General features: G+C 32.1%; 2 protein-coding genes across 12 annotated transcripts; both read left to right on the top strand.

The window, feature by feature from the left end:
- The first annotated feature begins 61 nt into the window (after positions 1-61).
- tvp23b (trans-golgi network vesicle protein 23 homolog B (S. cerevisiae)) lies at positions 62-4,071 on the top strand. The gene is made up of 7 exons (XM_052570188.1): positions 62-153; positions 408-481; positions 1,727-1,871; positions 1,974-2,063; positions 3,137-3,274; positions 3,358-3,486; positions 3,586-4,071. Exons 1-7 carry the CDS (start codon positions 145-147, stop codon positions 3,610-3,612), a joined length of 612 nt encoding a protein of 203 aa, XP_052426148.1. The 5' UTR covers positions 62-144; the 3' UTR covers positions 3,613-4,071.
- Positions 4,072-4,881: 810 nt separating this feature from the next.
- Positions 4,882-23,018, top strand: LOC127968809 (exocyst complex component 7). Of its 11 annotated transcripts, XM_052570165.1 has the most exons (22): positions 4,882-5,056; positions 5,332-5,397; positions 5,834-6,018; positions 6,875-6,980; positions 7,055-7,277; positions 8,682-8,846; positions 9,056-9,067; positions 12,239-12,328; positions 13,785-13,847; positions 15,071-15,216; positions 15,291-15,443; positions 15,529-15,627; positions 16,411-16,473; positions 16,546-16,612; positions 17,819-17,857; positions 18,889-18,954; positions 19,082-19,202; positions 19,383-19,478; positions 19,558-19,621; positions 22,326-22,367; positions 22,482-22,615; positions 22,692-23,018. In XM_052570165.1, exons 1-22 carry the CDS (start codon positions 4,997-4,999, stop codon positions 22,792-22,794), a joined length of 2,163 nt encoding a protein of 720 aa, XP_052426125.1. In that variant the 5' UTR covers positions 4,882-4,996; the 3' UTR covers positions 22,795-23,018. The 11 variants fall into 11 exon arrangements, with proteins under 11 accessions (XP_052426125.1, XP_052426116.1, XP_052426118.1 ...); XM_052570156.1 differs by lacking the exon at positions 13,785-13,847; XM_052570166.1 differs by lacking the exon at positions 9,056-9,067 and having other exon boundaries at positions 4,889-5,056.
- Positions 23,019-25,827: the final 2,809 nt, after the last annotated feature.

The following is a 25,827-nucleotide window of genomic DNA, read 5'->3' as shown; positions in this document are numbered from 1 at the left end:
AATAAAAAATATATATATGTTTCTCTGTTTCTGTTGCTTTGGGGAAAAAAAGTTTTCTGTTCAGGCGCGCTGTAGTGAGTCCTCACAGACCCGGAAGTGACGTGTCGTGTAACGTCAGTAGCACCAGGAACAACAGCAGTCGAAATGAAGCTGGTAAGTAAAAAATATGCTATTTTATTCCATTATCAATTCTTCTCAAACACTGAAGACATGATTTATGTGTACAGTGTGCTTACGTTCCTCTAAAATGACGTTGAAGATAAGGAATAAAGCGGGTTTAGCTTAGCCAGTCCTCTGACAGTAAACAGCTCACTGCCTCAGATTGAGTTTTCCTACCTTTAGGTTTAATTAAATGTTTAATTAGTCGTTATAATTCGTGTTTCTGAGCCATTTTGTCTCGCTTCCAGGACTCAAACGACGATGAAGATGTGGCTTTATTTGATGCTGAGGAAGATTCAGCCGCGAGAAAGAACAAGATCAAGTGTGTTTGTTGTCGTCGTTAACTTTAACTAGTTTTGTGATATGCTTCTGTTTAAATCATGGTGTAGTACATTTTAGGGAAGTCCTCATGTGAAAAATGAGAAAAAAGACGAATTATTAATTAAAATAATATTATTTATTATTAATATAGGATTTGAGTAAATTAATGCATTATTATAAATAAGTAAATGCATTATTGATATTTTAAAAGTATGTTGGCCTTTTAGTAGGATTTTATTAAATGTATAGTAAAATATTATAATATAATAACTACATTTTGTAATAATGAAATATTTAAATAGATTATTGTTATTTATTAAATTTGTTACAAAAAATGTGATGTGTTTAGGGTTAGTTTATAGTAATTATATAATATTGTGATAATTATTTATACCTTTTTTTAAATAGTACAAATATAAAATATAATATTATTAATAGTAATAACAATTATCATTATTATTTAAATATTTTTTGTTATTAATTAAATATATTAAATTATTATTATTATAAATAAGTAAATGCATTATTACAATAAAGTTAAGTTAGTTATTATTGATATTTTAAAAGTATGTAGGGCTTTAAGTACAATTTTATTAAATGTGTTAAAATATCTTAATATTATAATATCACTACATTTTTTAATAATGAAATATTTAAGTGCATTATTGTTATTAATTAAATTGGCCAATTAATATGTTAAGGGTTAGTTTATAGTAATTAAATGTGATAATTATACCTTTTTTTAATTAGTACAAATATAAAATGTATTATTATTAATAATAATAATATTATTATTTACATATTTTTGTTATTAATTAAATGTATTATTATTATAAATAAGTGCATTATTGCATTATTACATTAAAGTTAAAGTTAAGTTAGTTATTGATATTTTAAAAGTATGTAGGCCTTTAAGTACTTTAAATACATTATTGTTGCTTATTAAATTTATGAAAAAAAAATGTAATATGTTAAGGGTTAGTTTTAAAGTAATTATATAATATTGTGATAATTATTTATACCTTTATTTTGTTAGTACAAATATAAAATGTATTATTATTATTATTATTATAAAAAAAAATTATCTTATTAATTAAATCTATTTGTAATCGATTATTTTTCACTCTAATAATGCTGTGTGTTTAGAGTATGGCTTTGGGTTTGTTTATAGTAATTATTGCACATGAGGTGTGTGGGATGTCCTCATGTGGACGAATGAGCTGAATAAACGAGTGTGTGATTCCAGGCATCCGGTGGCATCATTCTTCCACCTGTTCTTCCGGGTCACTGCTATCCTGGTTTACCTGCTGTGTGGTTCAGTCGGTGGATCCTTCATCGCCTGCATGGTCACCATCATCCTCCTCCTGTCATGTGACTTCTGGACAGTGAAGGTATGTGTTTAGAATAACTGATCAGGTGTTCATAAATCATTACAGTTACTGGAGTTAAATCGAGCATTGCTATAACTCATATTTTTATTTGTCTTGTTGTAGAATATAACCGGCCGACTGATGGTTGGTTTGCGCTGGTGGAATCAAGTGGATGATGATGGAAAAAACCATTGGGTGTTTGAATCCAGAAAGGTACACACACACACACACACACACAGTCCTCCATAGAGTGGCATAAAAATATATTGAATATTTTTGTGGTTATTTACAGAATTATTTACTATTATTTACTGACCAAGCCACATTATTTGTTTATTAAATGTATTAAAATATCTTAATATTATTATAATATCACTAAATTTATTTTACATTATTGTTATGAATTAAATTGGTTAATAAAATGTTATATGTTAAGGGTTAGTTTCTAGAAATTATATAATGCTATGATGATTATTTATTTAAAAAAATGTATTAGTACAAATATAAAATGTATTATTATTAATAATAATTATTATTATTTAAATTTTAGTTAATTAAATATATATATATATATATATATATATATATATATATATATATATATATATATATATATATATAAGTAAATGCATTATAACAATAAAGTTAAAGTTAAGTTATTATTGATATTTTAAAAGATTTTATTAAAATATTTTAATATTATTAGAATATCACTGCATATTTTAATAATGAAATATTTAAATAAATTATTGTTATTCAATTTGTTATTGTTGTTATTATTGTTATTCAATAAAATTCTAATATGTTTATGGTTAGTTTATATTAATTATATAATGTAATTTGTGATAATTATCTAATTATAATCATTATTACACATAATTATAATTATTAATTATCTGCATTTATTAAAAAAAATAACAATATTGTAAAATATTATTACAATTCAAAATAAGTGTTTTCTATGTGAATATATTATAAAATGTAATTTATTCCTCTAATATAATGCAGAATATTCATCCTCTCTACTCCAGTGTCACATGATCTTCACAAATCATGTGATGCTCAAGAAACATTTCTGAGTGTTTATTTGAAATGGAAAACTTTTGTGTATTATAAATCTCTTTCCTGTCACATTTAATCAATTGAATGTATCCTTGATGAATAATTCTGTTAATTAAACACCCATCTTTAGAATGCGAGTGCATGTATATGACATACAGTGAATGTGAATTTGCATTTCTCCATTTGTTGTGTTACATTGACATCCTGTCTCTATGTGCTTGCAGGCCGGAGGGAATCAGTCTTCAGCGTCGCGTTCCTCAAACGCAGAGTCTCGTATCTTCTGGCTGGGTCTGATCATCTGTCCCGTCGTCTGGGTCATCTTTGCTTTCTTTACGCTCGTCTCCTTTAAGATCAAATGGCTGGTGAGTTGTGAGCAGCTCGTCGTCTGTCGGTCTTTATTTGAAAGACGATGGTGATCTGTGAGTGATGTTGTCTTGTCTCTCAGGCCGTGGTGATTTTGGGAGTGGTGTTACAGGGTGCCAATCTCTACGGATATGTGCGCTGTAAAGTAGGAGCCAGAACAAACCTGAAGAACATGGCCACAAATTATTTCGGACGGCAGTTTCTCAAACAGGTGTGTTATTATAATTCAAGAACATCTTCTTAATCGTATCCTTATTTCATTATCATCGTGTGATGGTACAGTATCTAACTCCATTTGATTGTCTTCTAGGCTTTCACGAAACAAGAGGAGTCTTAGGAAGGAGCGTCTGCATCTGTTTTCATTGATGAACTTTTAATGTTATGCTTTTTTAAAGATGGAAATGAAGCAAAGGTTGCTTTAGAAGTTGTTACTAATTTGTTTTTGCTTTTTTGTCAACCACGAGCTGTTTAATAATGTGTTTGACATTTAAAATACCTTTAACTTCTTTATAGTTTTTGTTTAATATCTAAGTATTCAGGGTATGTTTTATTATAATATTGCATGACATCATGCATTATGCTTCTGTTTTGCAGACAGTGATAAAAACAGATGTATATATTTATATACTGCTGTAAATTGCTGTATACTCTCTGTAGTTAATTGAATGAAAGTTTGATTGATTGATTGATTGATTGTATCTCATGTTCAGTGAATTAATGGAAATGGAAATAAATGGAGTTTTGCCCAGTGAAGTCAGCTACAGACACCACATAATTAAAACTTGTCAAAATCAAAGTGGCTTCTAATACCATAAGAAATTCCTTTTAACTTTAAATTTTAAATCAGTTTCTTTCTTTTTTTCTTGCCAGACATGTAAATGTCCCCTATAAATATTAATACAATTAAATAATTTAATTTAATGATAAATGAATATCATTATTCTCACATATATTTCAAGATATCTGCACTCTTAAAGAGCTTTAAATGCTTTTTTCTTCCCTCTAAATTGTTATTTTGAACTATTTTATATATAATTACGGTGATTTTTAAATCATAAAATCTTATGCATTGCAAAAAAAAAAGCAATCAAAAATACATTCTGTGGAGGTTCATTTTGATGATTGACCCACTTGGTGAAAATGTTCTGAATGCCGTATTTATTCATTTATATATATTAGTGCTGTCAAACGATTAATCATATCTAAAATAAAAGTTTTTGTTTACATAATATATGTGTGTGCTGTATTTATTTGTTATGTATATATAAATACACAAACTGTATATCTTTTGGAAATATTTACACACATATACAATTATATTTTATATTATAAATATAATGCATAAAAATAAAAATTTAAAATTTAAAAAAAAAATTCTTAAATATGTACATGCATGTGTGTGTGTGTATTTATATATGTATTTATATATACTTAATAAATCTACACTGCACAATTATGTAAACAAAAAGTGTATTTTGGATAAGATTAATCGCGATTAATCTTTTGACAGCACTAATATATATATGTATAGTTTTTTATTGGTACATGTTTGGATTTTCGAAGAAAAAAAACTAAGGACTTTTATTTTGTACATGCAATCGACTTCACTTCCGTTTTCTGCTGTATAGTTTCCGCTGTCTTCACTTTAAACGTTATAATATTATTGTGTATTTTGCACTGATCCTGACGGAGCCATTTCTGTCACATTTCTGCCTCTCAGGATGATCCCAACCGAAGACGCGTCCGCTCGGAAGCGGGAGATTGAGGACAAACTCCAGCAGGTTCGTTAAAAAGAGACAAAACAGGAAGAATGAAGAATAACCCGAGAGTCCCGTGATCAGGCGGCGGATGTTATTAATGTTGTTAATGTCACTCGCGATCAACTAAAATGAGAATCTGAGTATTGTCATTAAAAATAATGTCACAGAGCATTTTAGAAGCTTAATGATGGACAACAAATAATAAAAAATAACAATGCTGTTGATGGGGTGTGTTCACTTGAGAGGTCATCACACAGAATTCGTATAAAGTTACGTCACCTGTATGTTTTCTACAGGAGCAAGAAACTCTGTCTTTTATTCGTGAAAGCCTGGAGAAGAGTGATCAGCTCACTAAAGGAATGGTGAGAGATGAGCAGTAAATAATATTGGTGGAAGTGTGTGTGTGTGTGTGTGTGTGTGTGTGTGTGTGTGTGTGGTTTATGAGGACACATATGTGTATAATGACATGGGCACTACAACATGAACATGGTTTATGAGGTCACTTCCTGTGTCCATGTAAAACAAAAGGCTTTAAAAACATACAAAACGGTGATTTATGAAATCTTAATTGCCAGTAGTTTTCAGTACACCGATTGTACAGTATAAAAAACATTATGAAGACCACAAGTGCAAGTGTGTGTGTGTGTGTGTGTGTGTGTGTGATCCTAGTTTTAAGTTCAGACTAAAATAACAGCAGTGTTGTACAATGATATCTGCTGTTCATATGCCGTTTTCTGATGTTACTTTATTATTTTGTAGTTTATTTTCTGAATGAAAGCATGTTTTGTGTCCTGTGAGGTGTCCATCCTGTCCTCGTTCGAGAGCCGTCTGATGCAGCTGGAGAACTCCATCATCCCGGTCCATAAGCAGACGGAGAACCTGCAGCGACTGCAGGAGAACGTGGATAAAACCCTCTCCTGCATGGATCACGTCATCAGTTATTATCACGTGGCCAAAGACACCGACAAGATCATCCGGGAAGGGTGAGAGTGACCTGAGACTGTTCTTCAGTGATCGACCGATATTTTTTACAGATATAATATTTCAGCTATTTTTAGGACATTTCTAATTAATTCATTATATAATTTTATTTAAAAATTAATCATTTTAATAGTTATAATAATTTAATTATTTTATTTTATGATTTAATAATTATTGAATTATTATACTCCCCAAGGCTGAATAATACACTATAATTATAATATAGTATATTGTATATAAAATTGATTTTATAATTCTATAATACTAATGTATAAGAATGTATAACTTAATTGCAGGTAGATAGAGAGAGATGTGTGTGTATATATATTTAATTTTGTATACATATTTTTTATTTTATTAAATAATAATTGTTACATAATATTTAATTATTAAGATTATATAAACAAATAAAATAGTTTAAGTAAATTAAATATAATTATTTTGAAATCTCTTAGACTCATAAAGACTGCATATAATTGATCAAAAATACAGTGAAAACTAATTTTGTGAAATATTATTAGTTTTAAATAACAGATCAAAAATAGACGGATGGATAGATGGATAGATGGATGGATGGATGGACAGATAGATGTATGTTAATAGATTATAAACTAACAATAGCCATGTTTCCATCCCAAAAAAATATTTGCAAGAAAATTTTTTATTTAATTGCATAAATTCCATGAGGCATTCAATATTGCAAAAACTAGTTTGGAGACGGTTTATGTCAAGAAAATGGGTTTTAAAGGGATAATTCACCCTATAACTACGGTTTTAAATAACAGATCAGATTTAGACAGACAGATGGATAGAGAGGTGTGTGGACAGACTCTGATTGGTCATTCACTGATGTTGCAGGCCTGCAGGTCGTCTGGATGAGTATCTGGCCTGCATCGCAAAGATCCAGAAAGCCGTGGAGTATTTTCAGGACAACAATCCCGACAGTCCCGAGCTCAACACAGTGGTACGTACAGTTTGTCACGCTCTCAAGCTTCTTCAGTCCGTATGAAGCTCCTCAGCGAGGCTGTCCTGTTGCAGAAAGCGCGCTTCGAGAAGGGGAAGGAGCTGCTGGAGGCGGAGTTTCGCAGCCTTCTGACCCGCTACAGCAAGCCAGTGCCGCCCGTCCTCATCCTGGACGCCATCGGAGGAGACGAGGACATGGAGGTGCAGGAGGACGTGACCCTGGAGCACCTGCCCGAAGCCGTCCTGCAGGACATCATCTGCATCTCTGCCTGGCTGCTGGAGTACGGACGCAACCAAGGTGCACACAACACACATGTGCCATTATCTGTGCCATTAATGTCAAGTGTCATTAGTGTTGGTTCTCGAAGTATTTTTTCCGTTCATTTTTCCATTCCATTCCCATTCATTTTTCCCAACGGGTTTTAAAAAACTGGACCAAACCAACCAGTTACGAGCAGATGCACAAAGCTACAAACTAAAACTGAAAAACAATGAATCGTGATTAATCACATTCAAAATAAAAGTCTCTGTTTACACATGTGTGTGTACTCTGTATACATTTATTATGTATATATAAATACACACACACACAGATATGTATATATTACTTTTAATATTATTTAAATATTATATATTTATACTTGTATATTTGCATTTATCTGGTGCATTTATATAAACATAATAAATATACACAGTACACACACATATATAAACATACTTTTATTTTGAATGCGATTAATCATTTTTCAGCCCTGCTACAAACATTTATTAAAAATATTTGAAGATCACTACAATCCCATGAGGCATTGCAAATGACATATCGAATTTAAAATGAGCGTGAAATATAACTATTCATGTTTTTTAAAGAAATAAATGCTTCGGTGCCTTGGTGAGCGGAAAAGAGAGAAATTTAATTTAAATGTAATTATTTAATCAATTTAATTATTTAATTGTTGATTTAAAACACCTAATTAAATAACATAAAATAATTTATTAGTTGAATATATATGGGTCAAAGATAAAAAATATTTTGATGTCAAGATGAAATTACATTTTTATAAGTTATTTTATATGCATATAAAGCGGATTAAATGCAAGTGAACTGTCTATTTTAATGTTTTAAATTAATTTTGTGGGAGAAAAAGAAAGTTTTTCATCATCATTCAGCAAAACAGATATATTTGATTAATAAAAATTAATACAATAAAATTTGTGTAAAAAGTAAATGACTCTTATTCTGACCTTTACATAAAATATATGAAAAAAAATGTAAACTTATCGAAAATTTGAAACTTAAAATAGTCTTTTAATGAAATCTATTAATCTATCAAATCTTGCATCTCTGACATGTTTTCTGTAAATTGAGGTAAAAAAAGTTAAATATAGTATATAATCTCAGAAAAAAAAATAATGTAAAAAAGTTAACTTAAAATGTACAAAAAAGTGAAATGTATTATATAAATACATATTATTTGTTGATTGAATCTGTGGATGCAATGTTTATTTAAAGTTTATACACACAATTATTGTTGTATGAAAACTGTTCTGCACAGCATCATGGGTAATGCAGTTTTCCACCACGAGTTCTGCTATTAATTCACTTGATTATATAATAATAATGTGAACAGATGGCTTTACCAAAAGCATGTATCATTGATAAAGGGTGTTTAAAATCTGATGTCGTGTGTTTGTTTTCCTGCAGACTTCATGAACGTGTATTTCCAGGTCCGGTCCAGTCAGCTGGATCGCTCCATTAAGGGTCTAAAGGAGCATTTCCGTAAGAACAGCGCCAGCTCTGCCATCCACTCGCCCGCCGTTCAGACCAAACGCAAGGAGACGCCCACCAAGAAGCCTCCCAAACGACCAGGTCAGTGACCTTTAATCCTTCACCCCACTAGAGCGGGTCTCTTTGGGTTTCTGCTGGTGCTGATGGATCACGATCAGGTGTATCTGACCTCCATGACCTCGCTTCCTGTCGAAGTTCTCCTCTTTTCCCGTTCCTAGTGTGTGTGTTCATACTAACCGTCTCCTTTCCCCATTTCTCTTCTCTGTCTCACTGGTTTCTGATGATGTCAGTCTACATCCCAGGTAAAGTCACAGCTGTGTTTGTGACGCGTCCATCGCTTGCTTCTGTTTGCAGAGCCAGAGCCACACACACACACACACACGTATATGTAACAGAACATGCTATGATAGGACTATTTACATGCAACGCAAACATGTTTCACTTGTAAAATTTGCTGGTGAAACACACAAAAGATTATTCATGCAGAACGTGAGACAAATGTGTACTTTTGAGGAAAAAATTTACCAAAAAAAAAAACATACAACTACCACTCAAAGGTCTAGGGTCATTTAAGAGTTTGATTAATAATGAAAATGAAAAAATAAATGATAATAAAATATATATGTTTTAAAAAAAAAATGTAAATAATTTTAATTAGTTGATAATTAAATTCATTTGAGCTAAGCATTTTAAATTAACATTTAAAATTGTTTATAAATTACATTTATATTTAAATTGAATTATTATTTTTTTGCTCACCAGGGCAGCATTTATTTGATAAAAAAAAAACAGCAATATTGTGAAATATTATTGTTAAAAACTGTAAAATTGTTAAATATTATTACAATTTTAAATTACTGTGTGAATCTGTGTTAAAGTGTAATGTATTTCTCTGATGCACCGCTGTATTTTCAGCATCATTCCTCCAGTCTTCAGTGTCACGTGATCTTCAGAAATCAGAATAATATGATGATTTACTGCTCAAGAAACATGTCTGATTATCATCAATGCTGAACACTTTAGTGCTGTGCTATATTTTTGTGTAAAGTGATGCATTTAATTTTTCAGGATTCGCAGATGAACAGAAAGTACAGAATTTATTTGAAACAGAAATAATTTCTAACATTATAAATGTTCACTATCACTTTTGATCAATTGAATGCATCCTTGCAGAATAAAAGCATTAATTTCTTCAAAAAGAAATGACCGACCCCAGACATTTGAATGGTAGTGTTTTATGAACCATTTGTATTTCTTGAATGTGAGAAGGCCTTAATACACACACATATACACCACATCAGATGCATCCATCCAGACACACACACACAACTTATATCTCATCCAGACCAATTAATTGTTATTAATCAGAAAAATAGTATATTGAGTAAGTTTCTTAAGACATTCTCCTGTTACTGTATTTTTTTTATCAGCGTGGAGGGCACATTTTGTTGGCTAACAGCTCTGTATTGTGTACGGAGAGTTTAATATTGAAAAAGATAGTTCTTTGTTTTCTGCTAACACTATTAACACTGACTGCATGCTCACTCCTCACCACACGGGGCGCTGTGACTGATCTGCCCTCACTAACACACTGACTCTGTCTTGGTCATGTGATGCTTATATTGCCTAAGAAAACATTTACTGCATATTAACTGCTTAATAAAGGGGTCATGTCACGATAAATAATTTTTTTTTTTTTTATCATTGCACTATTTATTGCTATTTGTACGATTTAGTTAATTGTACTATGAAAAGATTGTAATGTTTGCTACCCAAAAGATGAATGTAAACTATTTTTTTTTTTTTTTTTTTTTTTAATTAATGAATATACATAAGTCTAGAATAACAACCTGTTCCAGGGCCATTGAGAATTAAAAATACACTAGATAACTAGAAACCTGATCTGATATAAAATGATGATATGATCCCTTTAAGACACGTGCCTTTAGTTTTAGTGGCACAATGACTGTCTGATGTGTTTGTGCTGTGATGTGAAACATGTTTTAGATGAATAGTGTGGCTAATGCATTGGAACAGCACTTCTCTTAATGACTGTATTAACATCACTGTTTGTGACACAGTGCTGTGGTTTAATAGCTGTGATAGATTAACCGGTTGTATTTTCTCCTCAGTGTGTGTGTGTGACGTGTTCTTCAGTCTGTTTAGCTGTAGATATTGTGATGTGATGATGTAATGTTTGTGCACCGCATGTTTTTGTGAGTGTGTGTGTGTGTGTGTGTGTGTATGCAAGGTCCAAAATGAACTTTCTGCCACCGATGAGTCAACTGTGAAAATGTACTGGCAATCAATCATTATATATATAATCATAGACACCAAACTCTGTACATAAATTGTTCTTATCAAGACAGACAACTTTCTAATTCACATTCATTAGCTACGACCAACAGGAAGTCGGATATTTTGATTTGAATATGGATTTTGGGAAAAATATAGCTATGAATTAATGCATACTCCTCAGAGGAGAATTATACTATACACACCAAAACCTGTTTACATGATGCCAAAACATTGAGGAACTTAATTATATATATATATATATATATATATATATATATATATATATATATATATATATATATATATATATATATATATATAATTTTTTTTTACAGACCAATTACATTTAATCCATAAATATACTTGTATCATAAAGTGTGATATAATTATTTGCCATACTACATTTTTTCTTCCAAAATGAACAAATACTAACTTAATTGAAAGTAGATTATATTAACTATTAATCCCAGAGTAAAGTCACTTCCTAAATAAAAAAAACTGTAAATAACAACTTATTTATTTTACAGTAGAAAGAAAACATTTAATTCATCAAAAAGGCTTACTAATTTCATCCATTTATTTAAAACAAATAGAAATGTTTCAGATACGCTTTGAATGCAAGTAAATTCAAATCTTTGCTTATATTTTATTTTATTTTTTAAAGTTATTTTTAGTTTAAAGATTTTAGGCTTCCAAGATCAATGTTTGATGGTGAATTTTAAAAGATTCAAAATATAAAATATAATTTTTGGGGTGTTTATGTTTGTAAACTTACTTTTTACTGCATCACAATCTTAACTCACTTAATTCACTAAAATCAGTTCTTTCAGTTTGACCTTATAATGTTGGTAATGTTGCGGTTCCTAATATACTAAGCCAGTTTATTGACTTTTATCAGTGTAACTCAGAGGTTCATGTTGGACCGTGTGTGTGTGTGTGTGAGATAGCTGTGGTGTCGGCTGTAGTCTCGGAGGGATCTGGATTTCTCTCAGTTGTTGCTCTGGTGTCGGTGGACAGGGTTTGAGAAGCCCTTCCTCTTCCTCTTCCTCACGGTGTCTTCCTCTGTTTTCCTCCTGCATCCCTGCGTCTCTCTCTCTCTCTCTCTCTCTCTCTCTCTCTCTCTCTCTCTCTCTCTGTTCCTCTCTGTTTCTCTGTTTGGGTGTTGATGGGCGCAGGCACGATCCGTAAGGCTCAGAATCTGCTCAAACAGTACTCTCAGCATGGCCTGGATGGAAAAAAGGGTTCTAACCTCACTCCTCTAGAAGGTAAAGCACGCTGTCTTTCTGGTTTCCTTCCTCTTCTCAAGCTCTGTCTCTGGGTTTTATTTCTCACTTTTGCTGTTTTTGAACTGTTGCGTTTCCGAAAGCAGCAGTCGGACAACACAGAAACCTATGGGTCACAGCAGTTTCACCCTCAGCGAGGGGAAAACATCCTCCAATTGTCCTGAGAGAGCCACTGTCTTATCTGTGCAATATATGTTTATAAAAAATAATAAAATACAAATATTTTTAAGTTATACATTAATAATTCAAAATATTTTTGTATTCAGTTAAATAATAAATAATAATTTTGTAATTGTATTAATAATTATTTAATAATAAAAAACAATGAGGATTTGAAATGTGACATTGTGAAAACACTTAATTTACACATTAAATTACAGTTTAAGTTAGAGGCAATGAACAGCAGCATTTAACTAAATATTTTGCCACATTGCCATAATATTTAGTAGACGATGTAAAAAATTATGCAAAAGCTAAGTTTGCTATGCATGACATCATACTATCAGTATAGCTATTAACTAAAAATGTCATAATGTGAAATAAAGCTGAAATATAATGTAAACATTAGTTCTGTCAAGCAAATGAACGCAATTAATCGCATCTAAAATGCAAAAAAAGTTTTTGTTTACAGAATATATGTGTGTACTGTGTATATTTATTAAGTATATATAAATACATACACATACATGTATATATTTTGCAAATTTTTATATCTACATGTATTTTTATGATTTATATTATATATGAATATTTTTAATACATGAACATAAAGATTTTCTGAAATATATGCTGGCATATATAATGAATATACACCGTACACATAATAATGTAAAAAAAAAAATATTTTGGATACAATGAATCGTGATTAATTTAGTTTGACCGCACTAGTAAATATTATTGAAAAACGTAAAAATTAAAAATCTTACTATGGCAACTCATTGAAATAAAATAAGTGCTAAAATGACTAAAACTAAATTAAAAAACGAATAAAAATGAAAAACAATGCAGTTAAAACAAAAATGTAATATATAAATATTACTAAAGAATTTAAATGAACACTGGAACGATACAAATCTAAATAAAAAAACATATTATAATAGTGTATAATAATAACGCTGCATCCACATTTTAAATCCGGCTTCCTTCTGTTGACGATTTCAAGTAGAAAGTAGATTTTTTTTTTAGCTGAGCGTGGCAGCAGGAAGATCGTGGTCATTGTTTTCTCTCTCAAACTGAGGACAAACTGTGGTGACATCAGTGTTTCCCATAAGTCTCTGTGCTTTGCTGGGTCCATCGGTGCACTTAGAAGCCCACTAACACCCAGCAGTCGGTCGAGCCGCGTCAGTGTTTGCTTTGTGGGTGGGTGAGCTTGTTCAGCACTCCCTCTGTAGCCCAGGGTGAGTGACCCGGGTCATGTGACTATATCCTAACCAATCAGGTTTCGATCATGACCTGCGAGGGGTTAAGCACCTGTCTGACGACAAGCATGGGGCGGCTGCAGGTGAGTCTGAGCTCAAAGATTATGAAAAAACACATTCATTCTGACTCATTCCTCAGTTTATACAGAACAAATGATGCAATGTGTTACATAAGCCTCAAGTGAACACACATTTTGTGTAAATCGTATTGTTGTGTGTTTAAGATAAAGTGAATTTTAATGTTAATACTGTTACAGTGACCCAGCTAAAGATCACCTGTAAACATGTGTTTGGAGTTCAAGCTGTTATCAGTATTTCAAAGATGCTGTTGTTTTAATTTAAGAGGGTTTATCAATACAATTTCAACAGTAATATTTAGTTCAGTTCAGAGAGTGAGTGATTCATCCTTAAAAATTACATTCTACATTTGATTCTGTTAATTTTAATTTAAAACTAAAAATTAAATAAATTGTATTATAATTAATATATATATATATATATATATATATATTTATTATAATTAATACTATGTAATTTGTTAGAGCTTTATTTTACATTTTAAATTAGTATTAGTATTTCTATTAACCTTTTAAATTCAAAAGGTCTATCCTACATTTAATTTTATTATTTTTAAATGTTATTAATTTTAAACATTCATTTTGTTAATTTTATTTATTTTTAGAATTTAATTAAATAAAAAAGTAATTTATTAATATAAATTTATTTTAAATAATTATTGTTGTCATTGTTATTATTATTATTATTATTATTATTATTATTATTATTATTAAATCTAATTAGTAATTAATTGTATTATTATTTTTAATTATAATTATATTAAATTATTTATTTTAGTTCGAAGAGTCAGTGATTCTGTCAGTTCATTCAAGTCTTTTGATTAAAATATTCATATTCAATGTCCAGTTTGACCGTCCGGTAACATGGATATTATTTATATGCATAGAGAGAGTGATTAAATATAAAGGGAAATTGTTCTGTTTGTCATTAATTTGTAATTAAATAAATTGTATTTATTACAAGTTCTACAACACACTTTGAAAAAGTAAAAATTAAATTTTGGCAGCACACATATGATTGATCCTTATTTCTCATTCATAGCTCTTTGGTGTTAGATATATTTAAAGCTGCCGTATTTATTTACTGCATCATTAGAAGCAAACATCAAGCCGATTTTAATTCTGCTTTAATCATTTTAAGATACAATATATCACCCTTGGTCCACACTGGTCATGTCTGAATGTAGTTTTCTTGAGCTCTGACAGGTGTGTGTGTGTGTGTGTCTCAGGGAAGGATGACGTGTTGGACATCGAGATCGATTCGTACATCCACTGCATCAGTGCGTTTGTGAAGCTGGCTCAGAGCGAATACGCTTTACTGACCGAGATCATCCCAGAACATCACCAGAAGAAGACCTTCGACTCGCTCATCCAGGTGAGAGCCGTGTGTGTTCAGTGTGTGTGTTCAGTGTGTGTGTGTGTGTGTGATCACAGTGTTTGTCTCTGCAGGAAGCGCTGGATAATCTGATGCTGGAGGGTGATAACATCGTCTCTGCGGCGCGGCGAGCCATCATGAGACACGATTACTCCGCTGTGCTGACCATCTTCCCCATCCTGCGCCATCTCAAGCAGACCAAGCCAGACTTTGACGCCACGCTACAGGTAGAGACCGAGCCAGTGAAAAACAGTCATGTGTGCACACTGGAGTGTGGCAGCCGATGATGTCATATCCTGTGTTGTGGTGCAGGGAACGGCTGCCAGCACCAAGAACAAGCTCCCAGCTCTCATCACTTCTATGGAGAGCATCGGAGCCAAAGCGCTGGAGGAGTTCGCCGACAGCATTAAGGTAATCACACACAACCATGACATCAGCTACAGAACTGTATTCTTTTTTATAATTATAATAATTATTATTATTATTTAATTTATTGTTTTATTTAATTTTAAATTATTAAATTTTAATATATGTAATAAAAAATCATAATAAATGTTATTAATTATTTCAAATAATGATTTACTATTTAATTTGTATTAAAAAATAAAAAAATGTGTGTGTATATATATATATATATATATATATAATTTTATAGTTTTATATTAAATTACTAAAAAATAAAAACGGATTTAATTATTTGTAATATTTAAAAGTTAAAGTTATAGTTAATAAAATGTATTACATGTAGTATTATTATTAATAATAATATATAATTAAATAAATATTTAGATAATTATGAAATAATATAATTTATTAAATATTAATAAAAAAATTAATATACAGTTATTTTTAATCATTTTATTTATTTAGATTAAATTAAATTGTAAGCAACATTTTTAGATTTTTTTTTTTTTTTTACATAATTTGCTTTTCAAAATCATATGTATTTATATATCCTTTAATTGAATTATTTTTACTAAATGTTAATATTTCATAATATTTATAATTGTTATTACTTGTTTATTTTAATAATAATAACGGTAATAATAATAACTGAAAATTAAATATGTTTTATATATGCATTTTTGTTATATTTCAAATACAACACATTTATTAGATTATTAAAATATAAATTGCATTCCTTGTTACGCGTTGTTATATGAATGATTATAGTGATGTTCTCTGCTTCAACAGAACGATCCAGATAAAGAGTACAACATGCCGAAAGACGGAACCGTCCACGAGCTCACCAGCAATGTAAGATGGCATCACTGTGGTAGTTTAGTAGTGATGTGTTATAAAAGCAGACTAAGAGGCTCTTTTCCTCAGGCAATCCTGTTCCTGCAGCAGCTGCTGGACTTCCAGGAAACAGCCGGAGCGATGCTGGCCTCTCAGGGTAAAGCGAACAAGAAACAGACACAAACAGACTGATCCAATAGATGTACCCCCTCTATAGCATTTATACATCTCTCAGTAATTCAGTAATTCTTCGAAGTAATTCAGACGCAGATATAAGCTCTGTTTTTATCACATTCATGTTCATGACGCACAGATCGCTGTCCTCACCCTCCTGTCTCCTTATTTGTCACCTGTTCATATTCCCTTCGTGGTCTGCATTTCCTTTTTCTTTGAAGTCTCTCGAGAATGAGAGCAAATTCAACTGTTTTCTGCTTCTCTGCTGTTGTTGTTTCTTCCTCCTTCCTGCAGAGGGGGCTCTAAATAACAATATACTGCTCAAATGATCATTTCTGGGATTATTTATTGATCAGATGTTATTTTTATAGGTTCCATATTTTCATTTAATTTTAATTATTATTATAATTTTTTTTATTTTAAAGCAATATTATTATTATTTAATTAATTAAAATGTAAATATTATTAAATAATAATAAATTAGAATGTAAACTTATATTTTGCAAATTCATGAATTTATGTAGTTTTGTTATATTTTATATTTAATTTATTATTTTGGATTTTAAAAACATTATTAATGTTATTATTATTATTACTTAAAATAATGAATAATTAATTCAAAATATTACTTATTAAAATATTGTTTGTTCGTTATGTTCTGTATATAAAAAAATGCATATGCATTTATTCCAATTAATATTTTATTTATTATTTTATTTTAAAACATTATTTTTGTTGCTGTTGTTGTTAAAATGGTCAGTGAAAATGATCAGAAAGTAACATTATATATTCTCTGTTCATTTATATAATTTAATTATAATTAATATTATATAATTTATTTCGTTTTAATTTTTTATTAATTAAAATGATAACTAATTAATTATGCTATCATTAATTCAAATATTTAATCAAAGTAATGTTATGTTCTGTATTGTTATTAATTTATAAAGCATTGTTATTATTCTTATTATGTTGTGTATTCTCAGCAGTGCATGAGACTCTGAAGCTCCTCCCACTGTGTTCTCAGCCCCGCCCACTCATCGCTGCTTCTCTGTCATTGGCTGGCTCTTAGTGGTGAAGCTCTTCACTAACAGAACTGTTTTAACTTCTCGCCCTCTGCTTCTCTCTCTTGTTCTCTCTCTCTCTCTCTCTCTCTCTCTCTCTGTTCTGCTTTGCTTCTGTCCTGTAGTACTCGGGGACACTTACAATATTCCGTTAGACCCCCGAGGTAAGCGCTCGAGCGGACGAGTAGAGCACATGAAACCACTGACTCCGTTTACTGTCTTCATACGTGTCGTGAATGACTCCTCGATGCACATTATACTAAGAATAACGTTTACAGCCGTGTTTCATTGTTATCATTTATTCATTTATAACATTGAATTATAGTTAATATTTAATTTGTAATATATGTTTTATGCTTAACTGTATAATAATAATAATAATTATTATTATTGTTATAGAATATTATTTTTAAAATCCTCACGTAATATCAATGTAAATATATATGTTTTTTGATATTACATAAAAATTTGTTTTGAATAATATTCTCATATATATATATATATAAAATAGGATATTATAAAAAAATTATGTAACATTAAAATAAATTATATATATATATATATATATATATATATATATATATATATATATATATATAAAATTTGACAAATTTTAAATTATTTTATTAGAATTACTATTATTTAATTTGATGTTCTATGCATTACTACTAAATAATTTTTACAATATTAATTTTTTCCAATGAATATAAACTTAAATTATTTAATATATATATATATATATATATATATATATATATATATTAAATTTTTACGTACATTTTTTTGGACAATTTTTTCCTTAACACTATCATTTAGTAATATTGAAGAATAATAAAATGTAGATGTAGTTAAATCAACCGAACATAAACAATGTAAAATTAATAAAAGAGATACACTCATTCATTCACAGTAAGATTTATTCTGAAAGTGAACGAGGTTGGTTTGATTTGGTGTTGACTTCAGCTCTTGAGCCGTCTCTCTGAATCTCTCATGTTCTTGCTTGATGTACAGCTTTAAATACGATGTTTCCAGGACGCTTTTCTTGTGCTGATTCAAATATTCTGTCATGTTAGACCGCAGGATATGAAACGATCCTCTCTAAGATCTGTAGGATATTGTAGCTTCGTACAGGAGCTGTATAATTATAGAAGAATACTTGTATTTGTGTGTTGAAACGTGTCTCTTCTGGTTTCAGAGAGCAGCTCGTCCGCCAGCAGCTACAGTTCAGAGTTCAGCAGGAGACTCCTGAGCACATACATCTGTAAGACACACACACACACACACACACACACTTAAGAGTGCCACATAACATGCATTTTATATAAGCTTTTTCCCTTCTCTCCTATTCATTTTTCTGGGTTAAATCAGTGTTATTTTGTGTTTCACAGATAAAGTCCTGGGTAACCTGCAGCTGAATCTGTCAAACAAAGCTAAAGTGTATGAAGATCCGGCCCTGCGCGCCGTCTTCCTTCACAACAACTACAACTACATCCTCAAATCCCTGGAGAAGTGAGTGCATTACACTCTTTATACCGATTCACTGACCAATCAGAGAGCAGAGCACACCTACACACTCAGTGCTGGCCAATCAGAAGACAGCATGGATAGAACTACTCTTTTTCTGTGTTGGTTCTTTAGATTATGATAAAATAAATGGTAACGGTCAAATGCTGCGTGTGTGTTGTTGAGGTCGGAGCTGATTCAGCTGGTCGCTGTGACACATAAGAAGGTGGAGAGTTCGTACAGAGAGCTGATCGAGCAGGAGATCCAGAATTACCAGCGCAGGTGAGACCACATGATCCAAACACAAGAACCGTCCTGTGATCAATCAGTGAATGACCTTCTGACCTTCACTGACCTACAGCTGGCTGAGGGTCACCGAGCATCTGACAGAGAGAAACATCCCAGCATTCCAGCCTGGAACCAAAGTGAGATCGTCACACACACACACACACACACACACACACACACACACAGAGACACACATACATACACACACATACGCACACACACAGAGACAGACAGGGACACACACATACACGACACAAACACAGACAGACACACACAAACAGACAGACACACACACACACACACACACAAAAACAGACAGACACACACACACAAAAACACAGACAGACACACACACACACAAACACAGACAGACACACAAACAGACACACACAAACAGACAGACACACACACACACACACACACAAAAACAGACAGACACACACACACAAAAACACAGACAGACACGCACACAAACACAGACAGACACACACAAACAGACAGACACACACAAAAACAGACAGACACACACACACACACACACACACACACAAAAACAGACAGACACACACACACAAAAACACAGACAGACACGCACACAAACACACACAGACACAGACAGACACACACACGCACACGCACACAAAAACAGACAGACACACACACACACACACACACACACACAAACACACACACACAAACACAGACAGACACACACAAACACACAAAAACAGACACACACACACACAAAAACAGACAGACACACACACACACACACAAACACAGACAGACACACAAACACAGACACACACACACACACACAAAAACAGACAAACACACACACACACACACAAACACAGACAGACACACACACAAACACAGACAGACACACAAACACAAAAACAGACAGACACACAGACAGACACACACAAACACACAAAAACAGACAGACACACACAAAAACAGACAGACACACACACAAACACAGACAGACACACAAACACAGACACACACACACACACACACAAAAACAGACAAACACACACACAAACACAGACAGACACACACAAACACACAAATACAGACACACACACACACACACAAAAACAGACAGACAGACACACAAACACAGACAGACACACAAACACACAAAAACAGACAGACACACACACACAAAAACAGACAGACACACACACACACACAAAAACAGACAAACACACACACAAACACAGACAGACACACAAACACACAAAAACAGACACACACACACACACACACACAAAAACAGACAGACACACACACACACACAAAAACAGACAGACACACACACACAAACACAGACAGACTGTTTTTTGATGATACACTTTATTATTTTTGATAATATTTTAAATGAGATTTTAATATAATATAATAATATTTTAATGTAATACTGTAGTGTAGTTTTTGTAGTTTAATAGTTTTAATATGTAAATATTTCTAATTCATTTTTATTTTTTCATTTATTTTTTACATTTTAAATTATTGATTAAGATTTAATTTGTATTCATTTTAACTTTACACACACACACAAACACACACACACAAACACAGACAGACACACACAAACACACAAAAACAGACAGACACACACACAAACACAGACAGACACACAAACACAGACACACACACACACACACACACAAAAACAGACAAACACACACACACACACACAAACACAGACAGACACACACACAAACACAGACAGACACACAAACACAGACAGACACACACACACACACAAAAACAGACAGACACACAGACAGACACACAAACACAGACAGACACACACAAACACACAAAAACAGACACACACACAAAAACAGACAGACACACACACACACACAAACACAGACAGACACACAAACACAGACACACACAAACACACAAATACAGACACACACACACACACAAAAACAGACAGACAGACACACAAACACAGACACACACAAACACACAAATACAGACACACACACACACACAAAAACAGACAGACAGACACACAAACACAGACAGACACACAAACACACAAAAACAGACAGACACACACACAAAAACAGACAGACACACACAAAAAAAACAGACAGACACACACACACAAACACAGACAGACTGTTTTTTGATGATACACTTTATTATTTTTGATAATATTTTAAATGAGATTTTAATATAATAATATTTTAATGTAATACTGTAGTGTAGTTTTTGTAGTTTAATAGTTTTAATATGTAAATATTTCTAATTCATTTTTATTTTTCATTTATTTTTTACATTTTAAATTATTGATTAAGATTTAATTTGTATTCATTTTAACTTTAAAGTTTTAGTAATTGTGTTGTGTTTTTGTCAGTTTTATTTGTTTTTTGTGTGTAAATAGTTTTTAATTTTTAATGATTTATTTTCATTTTAGTAAATTTTTTAATTAGATTCATTTTTTATCTTTTCTGTTTTAATTTTAGAATTTATAATTTTTTTAACTTTAATTTTAATTAAGACATTAGTTTGAGTAAATTATTTGGTTGTGTGTTTTGTCATTTTTATTATTTTTTATCATTTTTTTTTCATTTGTCTAAATAGTTTTAGTGTGTGTTTTTATTTCAGTTAACATTTTATTTCAAAAGGCTTTTTTTTTTTTTTTAGTTAACTAATAATCTTGCACAAATGCAGTTGTAAATCCTTGGCCCCAGTGCATTACAAGCATCGAGTATTAATGAAGTCAGTGCTTTATAATGCAGTCGTTCTGATGCAGTGTTTTGTTGAAAAGGATCTCAGTTTAATCCTGCTCTCTGAATCTTTTCACATGAGCAGCTCAAAGACAAGGAGCGACAGATCATCAAGGACAAGTTCAAGGTGAGAAGCGCCTCTGATGCTCTAGTCTTGCTCAGCAGTTTTTCCTCTAAATCCTGATGCACATGATGCTCAGTGTAAGCACATGCGTGTGTGTGTGTGTGTGTGTGTGTGCAGGGTTTTAATGACGGTCTGGAGGAGCTGTGTAAGATCCAGCAGGGCTGGGCGGTTCCTGATAAAGAGCAGCGGGATGCCATCCGTCAGGCTGAGAAGAGAGTGGTTTCAGAGGCGTACAGAGCCTTCCTTCACCGGTGAGTCCTTCACACACACTTACCAGCCAATCAGAACACAGCTGAACACTGAGCTCATGATTACATGCTTTTACAGATGCGCGAACATCTCCTTCACCAAGAACCCAGAGAAGTACCACCGCTACTCTCCGGAGCAGGTGGAGGACATGATTGACAGGCTCTTTGACACCTCAGCTTAGGCCACGCCCACTCCGTCACCTCATCTTAGGCCACGCCCACTCAGTCACTATATCAATGGAGTCTCAGCTTCCCCTGGCCACAGACATGCTGCTTTCTGCTTCATAACACACTACACAACTGGAACGGCTTTGTTCGGTTTTTTGCTTGCTTTTTGTATAAATGTCTGTATGTATATGTTTTGTGGAGGTTAACTGCAGTAAATAAAGATAATTCACTCCTGAAACCTATGCTGCAGATTTCTTCAGTTTCTTCAATTATGTTTTGAACACAAAAACAAACACAAACTACACACACTACACATACACACACAGGTGTAATGTGCAGTATAAACATCATAAACTGCACAATGATAATTAATAATAATGCATTTATAACGATTAAATGATTTATTGTAATTAGTGTTTGTTTGTAATAATTAGAAATATCTAATTTTTTCTTTTTTTCCCCTTTATTTATACAGAGCTTTAAGCAACAAAAGATTGTGTCAAAGCAACCGAACAACATTAATTAGGAAAACAGTGTGTCAATAATGCAAAATGAGGATTCCTATACATCTGTTGTTATATAAAATGTATATTACACATTTTATTTTAGTTTTAAAGTATTTAATCATATTTTGTCATTTAGATGGATAGATTCCATTAAAATAAATGATCACATATTATATTATAATAAATTTAATTGAATAATATATATATATATATATATATTGTCTTAGCATCGGTTTTGGTCACCGTTTATGACATCAGAGCTTCTTCTTGTGTAGAAATAAGTTTTATCTTGTGTTTTGGTTTTAGAAATCAGTTTTCGTCAAAGTCGTCTGTAAACTGCTTTCGTATACAACAGTGAGCGCAAGCTAGATTCAGTGATTATTAAGTGTTTAATATGGATCTTTTTCTTACGAAAACATATTGATTCGCTGCAGGGGGCCTGACCCCTGAGACACTTTTTTTATATGGAAGGGCGCTTTTATTTCACGTCTTTTGGACTGATGCATGCAGCACCCGCTGACTGCAACAATAGAGCTTGAAAGAACAAAGACAATTTTTTATATAACTCTGACTGCATTTGTCTGAAATAAGATGGTCATATACATCTAAGATGCCTCCAGGGTGAGTTAAACGCAGTTTAATTTTCATTTTTGGGTGAACTAACCCTGGCTGTTTTTCTGGGAGTGTATCTTTAGCCGCTAGTTTCTTATTCAGCCACTGATGGCAGACTAAACACACTGAAGTACATGCACGTGCGAGACTGACGTCATCACTTTCTGTGAAGAGATGAACGAAACACTGGTGCATTTATTTTGGTCTTGCCCACATACCAAGAAACTTTGGAGCAAAGTGTATCAATTTATTGTTGTCCATATGTGATAAATGTAATTATTATTTTAACCAAATTGTAGTTGCATAAGTCAAATTTCTTAAAACAGAAACCAAGCTTTCTGGAGCTTGCTGCTAATATTATAAGAACTATGTTCTCTCAATATCTGAGTGTACAAATAAAAAAGCTGTTAGATCATATAACCTCTGTAAGCTTTACAAGATGTTTATTTATTTATTTTCCTTCTTTTCCCTTTGTTTTTGTTATACTTTGTTCTTGATAACCTTTGACCTCCCTGGCTTATTTGTAATTTGTCCAAAGACTTTATCGATGTGCAGAAAATGTTGTTTTCCTGCTGTATGTCCTATTTTTTATTTTTTTTATTTTTTTTAAGTTTGTGTGCTCAAGGTAATGAGTAATGGCTTCATAATGTTAAAAAAATAGTGCTTCATGTAGTAATAAAATATAAGTAAACTGGTTCAAATATATTATGTAATATTGCTGAAACAATGCTGCATTCATGTGTCATTTTATAGATGAGATCAAAGCAGAATCTGCTGTTTGATATTGAGTTGAGCTGCTTAAACACACACACACACACACACACACACACACACACACACACAAACACGTGTGTTTACTCTGTGCTCCCTAAAGGGACTTCCTTAATTCTTTCCTTTCGGACTCTTCCATATTGGGTCATGCTGCCCGTTGAGGGTCTCTGGACACATTCTTGGGCTGTTTGAGGCGTCTGCAAGGGTTGGAACAGCTGGAGATCCTGTTATTTTGTTATTTCCGTGATCAGAGGAAGGCTCAAACCTGCTCGGATCTGGAATGTGCAACAAGAACAAGATAAACAACAATTATATAATGACAACATTCGTTTTCAACCGACTAACTTCATATGCATTATTTGAGTTTTCAAGAGTTTTAACAAAACACAAGTTTGTGCATCAATAAATAATCATGTGTAATTCATTTTAAAACTTTAAAGCAGTAGCTGTCCCAGTACAATGTCATGACTAACAAAAATATAAAGAATAGGCCTTAAGCAAAAAGTGTACATACTTTTATAAGCATAGTTATATTTTACATAGTTTTTATCAGATTCATCAGTGAATAAATAGGCCTATGTATTTTCCGTCTTACCTAAAAACCATATATTTTGTAAAATTAGATGAATTATATTGTATTGTTTCATTATTGTATGCAAAAATAAAGATGAAAATAGATCCTGAACAGTGCTTTGGTGGACTATGGCAGTCAGAATTCCTCTTCCAGAACAGTAGAATCAAGTTCCCTTTTTAGGCCATGGGAATCTATTACGTAATTTGGGAAGAACTCACGTCTCTAGCAAACGCTAAAAAAGGTTATGGGCGGAGCCAACCAGGAAGAATGACGTTTGCGCGAACCTATCGCTTTCATGGACGCGCCGGCGTTTGCTCTCTGATTGGTGGATGGAGAGTTTGCGTCATCGGGGAGGTTTAGGTTGAGTGTAACGTGGGAAGCCGCGAATCGATTCTTTTGAACGGTTCAATTCAACGAGTCACTTCAAAGAAAGAATTCGTCATCACACGTACTCCAAAAGGTTTTAACAGGTTTTAATTAAATAAATGTGTATGTAGATAAACAGAGTTCATTGAAAAAAAAAAAAAAAAAAAAAATGTTACAATAGAATAGCTGCCATAGCGATTAATAGAAATTGATTGAGT

The sequence above is a fragment of the Carassius gibelio genome, chromosome B12 (genome assembly GCF_023724105.1).
Source record: "Carassius gibelio isolate Cgi1373 ecotype wild population from Czech Republic chromosome B12, carGib1.2-hapl.c, whole genome shotgun sequence".
Classification (NCBI taxonomy): Eukaryota; Metazoa; Chordata; class Actinopteri; order Cypriniformes; family Cyprinidae; genus Carassius; species Carassius gibelio.
The sequence above is the reverse complement of the archived record's forward strand: the minus strand, read 5'-3'. Positions and strand labels throughout refer to the sequence as shown.

What these genes read in the sequence shown, in the direction of transcription:
- tvp23b (XM_052570188.1), top strand. An exon ending in GTGACTTCTGGACAGTGAAG is followed by an intron (nt 1,872 to 1,973) that starts GTATGTGTTTAG and finishes GTCTTGTTGTAG; the next exon opens with AATATAACCGGCCGACTGAT. An exon ending in GGGTGTTTGAATCCAGAAAG is followed by an intron (nt 2,064 to 3,136) that starts GTACACACACAC and finishes ATGTGCTTGCAG; the next exon opens with GCCGGAGGGAATCAGTCTTC.
- LOC127968809 (XM_052570165.1), top strand. Translation starts at nt 4,997, where the DNA reads ATGATCCCAACCGAAGACGCGTCCGCTCGGAAGCGGGAGATTGAGGAC. An exon ending in CAAGCATGGGGCGGCTGCAG is followed by an intron (nt 13,848 to 15,070) that starts GTGAGTCTGAGC and finishes TGTGTGTCTCAG; the next exon opens with GGAAGGATGACGTGTTGGAC. An exon ending in ACTTTGACGCCACGCTACAG is followed by an intron (nt 15,444 to 15,528) that starts GTAGAGACCGAG and finishes GTTGTGGTGCAG; the next exon opens with GGAACGGCTGCCAGCACCAA.